The 12,976-nt window shown below is 39.4% G+C and overlaps 1 protein-coding gene across 1 annotated transcript; it reads right to left on the bottom strand.

Annotated features, from left to right (window-relative positions):
* Positions 1-2,629: 2,629 nt before the first annotated feature.
* LOC139667025 (glycine receptor subunit beta-like) lies at positions 2,630-12,302 on the bottom strand (the record flags this gene model as incomplete). Its single annotated transcript, XM_071546404.1, has 3 exons — positions 2,630-2,923; positions 9,182-9,340; positions 12,154-12,302. Coding segments are annotated over 3 exons (602 nt in total), but the record flags the coding sequence as incomplete, so codon positions are not given.
* Positions 12,303-12,976: the final 674 nt, after the last annotated feature.

Here is a 12,976-nt window from a genome sequence, read left to right as displayed (position 1 = left end):
ATGATAGAGCATACATTATTAATGATTTTTAAATATCTTGAATTTGACCACCTTCTCATACTAAAAGTTTGGAGAACGTTCACTTGCTGAATTTACTTATTTGAAAGTAAATCAAAGCAAGCCCTGAAGGCTAGGCTAACAATGTTATCTCCATAGGTTCAGGAATGCTGCAGGACAATGGGTTTTTGACATTTCTCAATCTAGAAAATTTAGTCTGCCACCCGGTGAGCCAGGCTCATTAAAACATGTCAGTCCTCTAATTATGTGGGACCTAAACTGAGTAAATATTGCCTCTCATTAACATATGCCTTTCCTCTAGTCATGTGAGACCCAAACTAAGTAAATTTGGTCTGTCACCCTGGGCGACAGGCTCATTCAAATATGCAGGTGTCTTGAGGCCCAGCATTAAGTGTAAAGTTGTAGGGTAAAGGGTCACTTTGCAGGGAGAACAGTATGTATGTATGCTGTATGTACACCACACCACTATTATCTGAATTCAGTTCTGATTTAAAAGCATAACATTAGGATAAGCAGGGGGAACAGTTCCACTTATGTTCATTGTGTGTTTCAAGAATGGAAAATCCCAAGAAATAACCAATTAATGAAGAAATTACCATTCACAACTCAAGCCAATAAATTCAAGGATTATTGATCAGACATTTGAACAACCAGTAACCAAAAATCAATCAAATCAAAATGAAACAGCTGAATATAAATGAATCACACAGATCCCATGTGGTTTATCCATGTTTAGACATCCACAAGAAGACCAGATCTGGGCCACAAAGAGTTTGCATCAACCTAATCAATATAATATACACTATAACATCTTACAAATCCAATAAATTAAATGAAAAATAGTTTTCTATAATGCCCCAAAAATCTGAAGACTAACATTTTACAGGACACAGAAAATGGTGAGGTAACTCATCATATACAAAATAGTAATGATAATAATGATCAAGAGGTATTGTGTGATGTAACAAATGTAATAAATATTTGAAAATAAAAGACCAAATCCACTCTTTAATATGTGGAAGCAAAACATCTCCCTTTGACATATTGTATATCAAATCTCATCCAATACAAATAAAACTAGCAACATGTTGTCCCATTGTGTATGGTCATTATAAAATGAAGCCTATTGAAAAATGAGGTCAGTCTTTTGCTTTCCAACACTCTTAAAAATGCTGTGTTGAAATAATAAAGGAGGTTCTGGTCCTAACTAAACACACACTGGTGTGTTTTCAATGGGCCCATTAGGCCTACTACTTATAATTTAACACATTTCAATACATCTGAAAGTGTTTAGTAAAACACAGATCATTGTTGTTTCAACACAACTTTTTTTTACAGTCAAATAGTTAACAAACTCTAAACTCAATTTTGTATATTTAATTATATTGTTTCATCACAAAGCATTGATAGGAGATAATATGATATAAAGCGTGATCGAAGGCTCAATTTACACAGAAACAGAAGAACTAATGTTTAACTGTGATCTTATCATGGCAGTTTACCCACATGGAATCTGAATTCTTCCTGTTTAGAGATTAGATCTACAAGTAAAATATCATCATCTGTTCCTTTGGAAAGGGAGCTCTTACTGAAGGACTTCTCTATTCTGTACAGAGTTGGCTTGAAGTCACTTAGCATTGCTGGGTAAAAGATAGCCGACCTCAAGCCAATGGCTCTTTAATAGCATAGAAATGTATCTTAAGAGAGGCCATAGCATATATAGTAGCTGGTTAGCTATGGTTATGAAATAGAGTTATATTCTAGAGAGACCATTAAAGCTCTAGCAGTTAGCCTGTATAGAGATCTAATGAGAGATCTAATGCGGCCATAGCATATAGCACTCAGTTTGCTGGGCTGGCTACGGTTAGCTTATGCTAACCCTGATTGAATGGCTTGTTCATTCAATAAAAAGCATAGATTTAAAATATACAGTATAGGGATATTGGTGCAACAGTAGCAACTAGCAGGTTTAGTTTCCATTATGTACAATGTCCTCTACAACAGTGGTTCTCAACCTTTTTCATATCAAGGACCCCTAATTTAGTCCACATTAGGGCCACAGACCCCCATTTGATGCGATTTTGTCCCTCGGACCCAAATCTGAGAATATTTTTATTGTTAGATATGATTTTGTCCAGGACTCCATGACTATCTGTATTGTAGGTAGAGAGATAACAGTGAAACTATGATCAAAATAGTCAGTCTCCTACATTCTATAATTGTTCTTGTAAATGAAATAATGAAGTTTAACGCTTCATCAATTTGCTGGGGACCCCCTGGGATGCCCTCAAGGAAACCTGGTGGTCCCCGGACCCTACGTTGAGAACCACTGCTCTACAAGGCTAGGCCTGAAGACGAGCCAGACTTAGTTTAGAGTGGAGGACCGCAACCCTGGCCTGGCAGAGAGAAGCACACGGTTTTGGAATGATGTAAATCTTGATGTTAATATTTTATCAGGATGTAGTTCAGCATTTACATTTGCTATGTATTTTGTTTGTTCAGTTTAGTTTTAGTATCTTCCACATCAATAGAGCCATGGCATGGCGACAAACAGAACTATAGGACACAAACCAATTGATTTTCTTCACAACTCTCCTCCCCTCTGCTTCTCTCACAGGTAAACAGACCAGTAAACTACATTGAAGAAGAGGAAGGAGAAGGGGAAGAGGGCTCTTGCATAGAGGTCAACGCGTTTGGCAGCAGCTGGTATGACAGGCTTGGGTGGGGGGGGTTTCTTGTTGGATTTGCTCTGGGACTTAAGAGCCCCCGTCACTTCGACTGGCTTACCATAACAGTCAAAGTTGGATAGTTCAAAGTCCCGAGGTAGAGATCCCACGATGCTGAAGTCATTGGAACGAAGGTCTGACTTGGAGGTGCAAACTTTCTTGCAGCGAGTTTCTACCACCTGTTAAAAGACAAGAGATTTAGTCTATGGGCACAGACAAAATAAGTTGCACTTGTATTGCAAAATGTGTGAGGTTGTAACATGACTTGCAAACTTGCAAACACAAATGTGTACTCAAATCTGTGAACTTGAAAAGGAAAATATTTGTGTGCAATGCAATTTGCTAATTTGTGATGTATTTTGTAGATGTAAACAGCTATTTGCCAATACGCAAAATTTCACAAATTACATTACATTATTACATTATGTCATTTAGCAGAAGCTTTTGTCCAAAGTGACTTTCAATAAGTAGATTTGACTTAATGAGCTATAATCAGTTTTTCCTTTTGTAAATCACAGAAAACATCTGCAGCCATTTAGGCAGTGTCCTGCAGAAAATCATGCCACAAGCTATTGTACTTGCAAACTTGTAACACTTGTAGACACTACACAAGTACACTAACCAGAATTTTATTTATTTATTTTATTTAACCTTTATTTAACCAGAAAAGTCCCATTGAGATTAATAATCTCTTTTTCAAGGGAGACTTGGCCAAGAGAGGCAGCAGCATAAATAAAAACACATAATTACAGACAGAAAACACAAAAGGAGACAAAATTAAAAAGAACTAACCAGGCAAATTAAAAACATCGATATCTTAAGGAATCTGCCTCTAATTCTTTCATTTGGGATTTAAAAACATGTAATGAGATTAATTAACTGAGTTTCAAGTCATTCTGCAACGTATTCCATGCCGAGGGTGCAGAATACACAAATGCCCTTTTTCCAATTTCCGTACGGGCATTTGGGACAGAAAGCATAAAGAAGTCCTGAGAGCGCAAAGAGTATTGTCCGAATAACCAAGAATAACCAAGAACAAGACTTCCGCTGTGGTTAGGGCTTCAAAATAAAGCACGGAAGTTGAATTTCTTTTTATTTATTTTACTCGTTAAAAACAGTGAGGTACTATTCAGACTAATGATACCGTTTTGCAGTCAATATTGAGTGCTGTTAAGTTTCACTGAATGACGCTTTCATTTTTGAAAATACCAGATCGGAAGTCTCATTCTTGTTCTGGCTGGTTATGTCTTTCTCTACCCCTTGGGAAGTACTATGATAATATACAAAAAGTTTCACTTGGTTCCAGAGCTGGAATTGCTAGGACCAGCTGGGTCAGGTCACATGAGCAGCTTATGTAGCTCGGATGCTAATTTGGCAGGCCCCCTTTTCAGTCCAATGTAAAGTCAATGGGAGTTGACCGTACCACTTTTCACACATTATGGATTTTGAAGTAAAATTACATTAAAGCTGGGGTAGGAAAGCTTCTTTTGTATTATTTGGTGACAATTTAATAACACCATGTCAGGTATGAGTAATTCAACTACCGTATTTCCTCTAATAGTGGCCGGTAGTCAATTAAAAGCCGGGTCTCTGATACTGGCCGGGGCCGTGGTCGACACGAACAAATAAAGGCCGGCCCCAAATACAGGCCGGGGTAAAAAACAAAGGAAAAAACAATGGTGGATACCGGTAAACTCCTGGTGCCTGTTATATAATGTAACTGTAGTTTGTAGTAACGTACAAGTGCCACAAGATGGCAGTATGCCACAAGATGGCTCGGCCGGCGAAGTCTCTGGAGCAAGCCGCAGTCGATTACCGTAATTATCGGTAATGCATTGCAGTAACAAAAAACGGCTACCTAACAAACCCCAACAGAAGCAGATCAGAAAACAAGGAGAACTAACAAGGAGGCTTCGTACTAAAATATGAGCAAATATACTTATCAAACAGAGGGAATTAGAAATAAAAGCCTGTCTCTCATATAAGCCTGCTTCCAATAAAGGCCTCCTGGTACCCTCTGCAGTTGAGGTAAATAAAGGCCTGGGCCAATATTAGAGGAAATACGGTATTCTGAGAAAAGATCAGGTCCCTGTGATAGCTCCTGCCTCTGTATTCAGGCTTAGTGATGGAAGATCCGTGAACAATTCATTCATGGCTAAGGACTGTTCATAAGGAACTGGGAGTCAGGAGTCACTCTGCCAAACGAGTCGTTCGTTCACAGCCCTGCAGCGCCACCCGCAGCCATTCAAGAATTGAGTCTCAATTTGCGTATGAGAGGAGCTGTGAGCCCATTAGCTTAGGTGAGAGCAGCGCCATCGCTAGTGGGGTAAAAGGCGGTGACGATTCTACACAGCTGGAGCTGGGCCCACAACAATTCCAGACAGAATCTGCTGTTTTGGTTGACTTGTTCAGTTTTGGGAAATGTCTTCATTGTTTTGAGAGCTCTGCATTCCTCCACCTAAGTAAATAATTTTGCTTATTCCACAAACTTAAGTCATGTTAGAGAAAATTCAGTCCAGTCATTTAGGCTACATCCTTTTTTTGTATAGTTCTGTCAGGAATCACTCACATCATAGCTAAAACCATTTATTACAAATAGAGATGACGATACAGTTTGACTTGGCGGTATGGTTCTACTCTCGGGGATGCTCCCTGCTGCAGTAATACACCATTACCACTAGCGACACACCTATTTCACTTTTGTGTTGGTGTCAGTTTTAACCTGCTGTATAACAGGGTACAAGTTGGTTTTCAGCATGTCATTCAAATGGTAATGAATATGTACTCCTAGGTATTTAAATCCATTAAATGACATTTTAAATACTAATACTAAACTAAGACCATTGTAAAAAACTCTAGGTTTGCCAAATGGTAGGGCCACTGACTTATTCAAATTGACTTTATAACCTGAAATGCTACTCAAGTTATCCATGACCGTAAGAAATGTGGGGATAGATTCTTTGGGATGGCATAAAAATAATATGACATCGTCAGCGTACAGAGAGATAACATGCTTTCTTTTATCTGTAATAAGCCCTTTTACAGCTGGATGAGTTTGTGTACTCTCTGCAGCCAAGGCGAATATCAATGGGGACAAAGGGCATCCTGGGCGAGTGCCCCTGTTCAATAAAAAAGAAGGTGAATTGATCCCATTGGCTAAGCCTGATGATTGTGGGTTAGTATATAATATCTTAACCCAGTCGATAAAAGTTTCACCAAGACAGAATCGAATCAGCACACTGAACAGGTATCGCCATTCAATTAGGGACCCTTTATTACCCAAATTATGAGCCTTTATTGATACTTGCTTTTTATTTGGCCTAGTATATTTGTTTTATTTTAGTTATTTGTAGCATTTCCTACTTTTGTAATGTTACATAGGGTTTGACGACCAATGAACAAGAAATTAAGGTGCTTGGTCCTTCTAATTGACATGCACGCTTCTCATTGATTTAATCTACAGTTCTCATTGATTGAAAGACACTTTAGCCTGCCCTCTAGCGGTACTTGGTAGACATTACAACTTTAACAAATCTACTGAGTGTATACATAGAGTGAATGAAAATCACATGGGGCCAACCCACCAGGCACAACAGACTTCTAAAAGGGAAGGTGCTCAAATGGGGAAAAAGGGGCATCTCCCCACCGCCACCACCACTAAAACCCTAACCCTAACCCTAACCATTGAGTACCTTGAAAGGATGATATAAATGATGTAAGTCAACTGGTAGATAGAAATAATTACTGACTCTGAAAGTGAGACATATATCTGAAAGTGAGAGATATATACTCAAATCCATGGACAAGCAGGTTATAGTGGCTCAAACCCATACTTGTTTTTGCACTCCACCTCATGTTGTGCTGTTAGTAGATCCATGTTAGTGGATCCATGTTAGTAGATCCAAGTTAGTAGATCCATGTTAGTGGATCCATGTTAGTAGATCCAAGTTAGTAGATCCATGTTGGTAGATCCATGTTGGTAGATCTACGTTAGTGGATCCATGGTAGAAGATCCGGGCCTCTGTTTTAATTATAATAAACTTGCTAACCTTGCTAAAGAGGGGGCACTGCTTATCAGATAAGGAGAACTCCTTGTAAAGGAGTGTTTAGATCATTATGATTATGATTATGATGATGATGATCACACTGCCGCTGCTGAAAATTGTTATTGTATTCATTCATTGCCTATTTTACCCTGGGTTGTTTCTATGCCCAAATGGATCACTAGAGGGCACTGATGCTATGAAAAGACTGAGACCAGAGCTGGCTTCAATTCACCTTCAATTCTGCTCATTCAAATGAAATGAATCAACTGAATTAAACATTTTATATTCAGAAGAGAGGGAGAGAGAAATATCTTTATTCTATTTGATTTGACACATTGACCTATCAGAAGCTCTCAACCTAGTTGAGACACACACACACACACACACACACACACACACCCATGCATTCTTTAGCATATCTGAAGTGACATTTTGAAGTCAGTGAATGAGGAAACCCTACCAGTAATTACATCCATCTCATCAAGCTCAGCGGCCTACACCACCCCCCAACCCCCATGCACGCAGACGCTCGACACTCACACACACACTCAATAATAAGAATTGGATAGCACTTATGTTAACTAAGTTTCACATTAACCACACCATCAGCTATTATAAAGCTAAATAAAACCTCCTCTTCTAGCTTCAGATCAGTATCGCCTGTTTTACTGTATTGTTTTCAAATATTACAAATGTCAACAAAACTGTTACAGCCACAAAATACAATGCAATTAAAAACTCGCACTTGCCTATTATCAATATTTGTGTCAACAACTCATTCAATTAAAGAGGAAGCACAGTATACACCCATTCCTGTTTTTTCATTTTTGGCGCTGGGGTTACCCATTTGTTTAGGCTTAAGGTTTGTGTTGAGGATTCTGCCCTTAACTATGATAGATAGCTCAACCATTATAAATAGTTTCTTTTTTCAACTAAGCATATAAACATTTAATGTTTGTTGCTGGTCTGTGTGCCTATAGTGGCCAATCATTTTCATCAAAACAGTTGCTTAGATTTTCTGTTCTCTTTCAGAGTATCACCAATGGATATCGCCACTCTGACGCTGACATAAGAGTATGCTTTTGTCATTTTTGCTTTTATTGGACTGATCAAAGTATAGAGAGACAGGAAAGGCATGCAACAAAGGTACTGGACTATATTCGAACCCAGGACATTGCATTTACATGGCATGTGCTTTAGACCACTGATCAGGGCATTTGTCTTACTTTTCTGTGTGAATGGGATTTTGGTGTCTGCAAAAGTAAGTGACAGCACTTCCACCGTTTTTGTAGAATGACCCAAGATCGTTTTCTCAGCTACAGTGGTAAGCAAAACATTATGATGTCACAGTGAAGTTGACCTTTGAACCTTTGGATATAGAATGTCATCACTTCATCATTTTATCCTATTAGACATTTGTGTGAAATTTTGTCATAATTAGCATATGAATTCTTGACTTATGGCCAAAAAACGTCTTTTGTGAGGTCACAGTGACCTTGACCTTTGACCTTTGACCACCAAAATCTAATCAGTTCATCCTTGAGTCCAAGTGGACGTTTGTGCCAGATGTACTGAAATTCCCTACAGGCGTTCCTGAGATATCGCGTTCACAAGAATGGGACGGACAGACGGACGGACAACCTGAAAACATAATGCCTCCGGCCACGTCTGTCGCTGGCGTGGAGGCATAAAAAAATGTAGAGGGACTAGTTTTTTTTATATATTGTCAGAATCTGCTTTGTTCGCATTCGTTTTGTGCTAGAAGTGTGATTTTCAGAGCTTTTTTTGCCATACAGTGGCAATCATCTCTACCGGAGCCCTGGAGCAACAGATAACACAGAATGTCATGGCCAGGAAGCTACACAAGCGAAAATACTACCAAAGTTCAACATAATTTTAACGCTCAGCCCCGCCGTGCCATTAGTCGTAGAGATGTGAAACCTGGTGCAGAAATGTATTTGGACATGTTGAACATTTTTCCCTCTCGGACCCATAATGTCTGCCATCAAATTTTAGCTGCCATTTTGGATTTTTTGAAAAACATTTAAAAAAAACTTATTCTCATGAACCAATGGTCAGAATGACATAAAATTAGGCATGCACATTAACTGGGTAAGTCTGAAAAGCTAAGGGATAGGTTCAACAATGGCACTTATCAACCTATCAATGTTTTTACTTTGCACTAAAAGTTAAACTGACTGTAAAATCATGACATAGTATTTAGTCCACTTAGTCCAAAAGTTGGTTAGAACATCATTTCAAATAGATCTACCAAACTAAATGTTGATATGTTGTTAATATGCTAATCTGCACGGAAGAATAGGAGAAATAATAATGAATGCAACTGCAATATATCCATCCCAGCAGTCCATTTGATGTAGTTGTGTTTACCTGCAGACTGCTGACATGTATCGGCGTCCCACCAGTCCCATTCACGGTGTTGTTAGTTTTACTTGGGGTCTTCTTTCCTTCTTTCTCTCTCAGAGCTTTCTCCTTTGTGGCCATTTTAGCTTTCTCCTCCTCAATCAGCTTTGGGCTGTTCAACATCACCTACAGAGAGAGAGAGAGAGAGAGAGAGAGAGAGATGGAGGGAGGGAGAAAGCCAAAATTGATAATTGGTGGAATCCATATTACAAGATTTACAGTATGTGTCTATTAGTGTTGCTCCATTACAGAAACATGCCACAATTCCTGGTCTCATTTCCTCTTGTAGTGAACACAGCCTATCATCCCACATCTGGAAAGGCCATTTGCATCCTGTGTGTGTGTGCCCCCCACCTGATAACAGATCAGTAAGGTGGGGGGGGGGGGGGGGGGGATGGTTGGCTCCTAAAGGAGGCCATTGACCTCAACATAAATTACCTCATTTCCACCCCTAAAAGACGATACCAGGGAACAGACCTGGTAAACAGCCATAAAACTCCAATACAGAGCCTGTCTCTATTAATCCCCAAAGAGTCAGAAAGTCTGGGATGAGACATATTGGAATGTGTCCAAAATCAGGAGAAATATTTGATACAGACTCATGAAACCTTGGGTATCACATTGGGGTGGACTCTAATGTTTATCTCTTGATTTATGCGTAACTGTGAGGTTGTGTATCAGAGTTAATTGCATTACTCAATTTCTTCATATTTACATGGGGCGTTACATGATAACCATGTTTGATATCAAAGTGTTCAGGAATTTGCGCTGAGTTTAATAATATCAAAGGTATGGTGGTCAATTATATTAGACCGATCTGGGAGCCAAAATCAATGTTGTATGCATATGTAATGAGCTCTTTCCCGCCGTAACACTAGATGTACCAGCCCATATACACACCCCTCACCTGATCACAACAAAACCACATGCAACAATGTCCAAAGCGGACTTCATGCGCTATGTGGTCGCGACACGTGTGCTAAAGGAGTCTGACAACTTTGTTCCAATTCGACGGACTCATTGGCATCATCATCACTACAAGCCAAGCTGGTGAAGCTGGTGAAGAGAGCCTTACCGCCTTGCCTCTGCCTGCCTGACACAAATACACACACACGCCAATATGTGTGTCTGTGTGTCCTGTCCGCTACAACACCGCTATCCAGCCATCCTGCTGAATTTAACTCTGATTATACCATGGTCTGGGTGAATACTCGATTCTGATTGGCTGCAAGGTGTCCATTAATTCCTGATAATGGACACCAGTGAAACTGTCTGTTCACCGTTCTAAATTAATGCGCTGGCTACGTAGTATCAGCCTGTATCTAATATGAGTAACCATAGCAACAGGGACGCAGTCAAAGCCACCGTTTACAATTTGTATGTTCGTGAAAATCTTGATATTGATTTGGGGACAATGACATGGCTGGATAGCTAGCTAGTCTTGTTGTTAAACATACTGTCAAATTATATTTACTGTTTGTTATTGACTTTGAATGTTGCTAGCATAACGTTAGCTTTCTGGCTCATAGCTGAGTCAAACGGTTCTATGAGCTGAGCAGACTAGAAATATCTCCTGTTGCCAAGTCGTATCTAAGGTTCGTCCTATTTATTGGAGTAGTGAACAACGTTTCCATTGCATAAGAACCTTATGGGACGGTAATGATTGTTCCAGGTATTAGTCAAACCCTCTGGTGTTACCAGGGAAACTGAGTTATGGCTTGTGAAAAACTTTAGATTTTGATTACAAAACGCATGAAAATATAAATTAATGGTCTTAATTTTTTTTTCTTTGGCAAGTGACCATGGTATAAGCGGGATAATGCCCTTCGAGGTGTCCATAATTAGGAATTAATGGCAACCGCGGAGGACAGTTCTAGCCTCCCGGTCGTCCATTAATTCCTGATAATGGACACCTCGTCGGGCATTATCCCTTACATAATCATCAGAACCTCCAGAGTGGGTCGGAGTTTGCCTTGAGAGACCCACAATCTGGTGCCCAGATAACAGACAGATTTTCATTGAAGCTAATGCTAAATTATACTGATATCAGACATAATCAATTACATCAATTACTCCATTACAGCAGATTGCTTTGTTTCAGGAACTAAAATATGCATAATTTCAGGTCCCGACTATATGGGCGCTGATCCCCACGGACACTTCCCCTTCACCACCATTCTTACCCACCTTGTATATCCATTTACCTTATACAAAATCCCTCAGCCATGTGATCTCCTCTCATAGCGTCTTCTATCACTGCTATGCTGATGACACTCAACTCTACCTCTCCTTCCCCGCCCTCAGAAACACAAATTGATGGCCGCATCTCTGCATGTCTTAAAGACATCAGTGTTGTGTTGCCCTCTCAGACTGCCAAGAACCTAGGGGTGATCCTGGACAACCAGCTGTCGTGCTCTGCCTACATTGCAGCGACAACCTCCTGTAGGTTCTCCCTCTATAACATCCACAAAATACACACGAGAACTTTCAGTCTACGACACATGGTTCAGAAGTTATTGGCCAAAACGTAAAGTTGCCTGTTATAGCACCACCATCTGGCCAATATGCGTGGGCTGCCTTGCCTGAGTAGTGGGGGGCCGTAGAAGCCCACCTGCCAAATATGGTTGCTGCAGGACTTACGGTTTCTGAGCTGCAGACACTTTTAGGGGAAAGAAAGAAAGAAAGACAGAAAGAAAGAAAGAAAGAATTCCAGCAAAAACAATAGGGTTCCAGCACTAAGCTACTTGGACCTAAATATCCATATCGTTATCAGCCTTCAAAAACCCATATCGGTTGAACACTAATGCAAACCTAATGTTGTGGGACAACAAGACATATGTTAAAACCAGATGTCGCTGTGTTCATGTCCAAGTATTTTTTTGAGATCAATATGCATATGCACAGTATTTAAATGTTTGTGTTTGTGTATGAGAACTGACCTGCACCACAGCGTACTCCACCAGGGATGAAAACCCAAATAGTAGACAGGCTATGAGCCAGATATCAATGGCCTTCACATAGGAAACCTTAGGAAGCTCTGAAGCCAAGGACATACTCTCACTGGACAGAGACAGCACTGATAAAATACCTAGAAACACAGTTATTATTACATGAATATTAATAACAACGGTAACACTTTACAATAAGGTACATTAATTAAGGTTTAGTTAATGCTTAATAAGCATTAACGAACCCTTAATTAACTAATGTGTCTGGTAATCATTTACTAATGGTGTTCATGTTAACTAAGGTATTAATTTATACATTATTTAATAATTGTCATCTTTATAAACTATTAAATAAGGTATAAATTAATACCTTAGTTAACATAATCACCATTAGTAAATTTCACATTAGTTAACTGTTAATTAAGGGTTAGTTAATGGTTATTAAGCATTAACTAACCCTTATTAAGCATTAACTAACCCTTAACTTAGTGTACCCTTATTCTAAAGTGTTACCACAACAACAACAACAACAATAATAATATTTAGTTGCTTTTTTTAAATGTGACATTCATGCAAATAAAAACAAATAAGTGAAAGAGAGAAAAAGGGAGAGAGGGGAAGTGAAAGGCAAAGAGAGAAGGACAGATATTTTTCCTCTGAGGTGGTTGAGGCATGGTAGTGATGACATGGTTTGATGGCATGATGATGTCATCAGCATGCTACTCACTGTCAACTAGATGGAGGGATGCCCTAGTGGAAGAGAGGGTGGGTGGATGAATGAATGGAGAGGAGAGAGGACAGGGTACCTGATGAA

The sequence above is a fragment of the Centroberyx affinis genome, unplaced genomic scaffold (assembly GCF_046629955.1).
Source record: "Centroberyx affinis isolate AG114_WGS23_722 - 3 ecotype Tasmania unplaced genomic scaffold, CSIRO-AGI_Caff_v1 ptg005254l_1, whole genome shotgun sequence".
Lineage (NCBI taxonomy): Eukaryota > Metazoa > Chordata > Actinopteri > Beryciformes > Berycidae > Centroberyx > Centroberyx affinis.
Note: the sequence above shows the minus strand (reverse complement) of the source record. Positions and strands in the feature narration are given on the sequence as shown.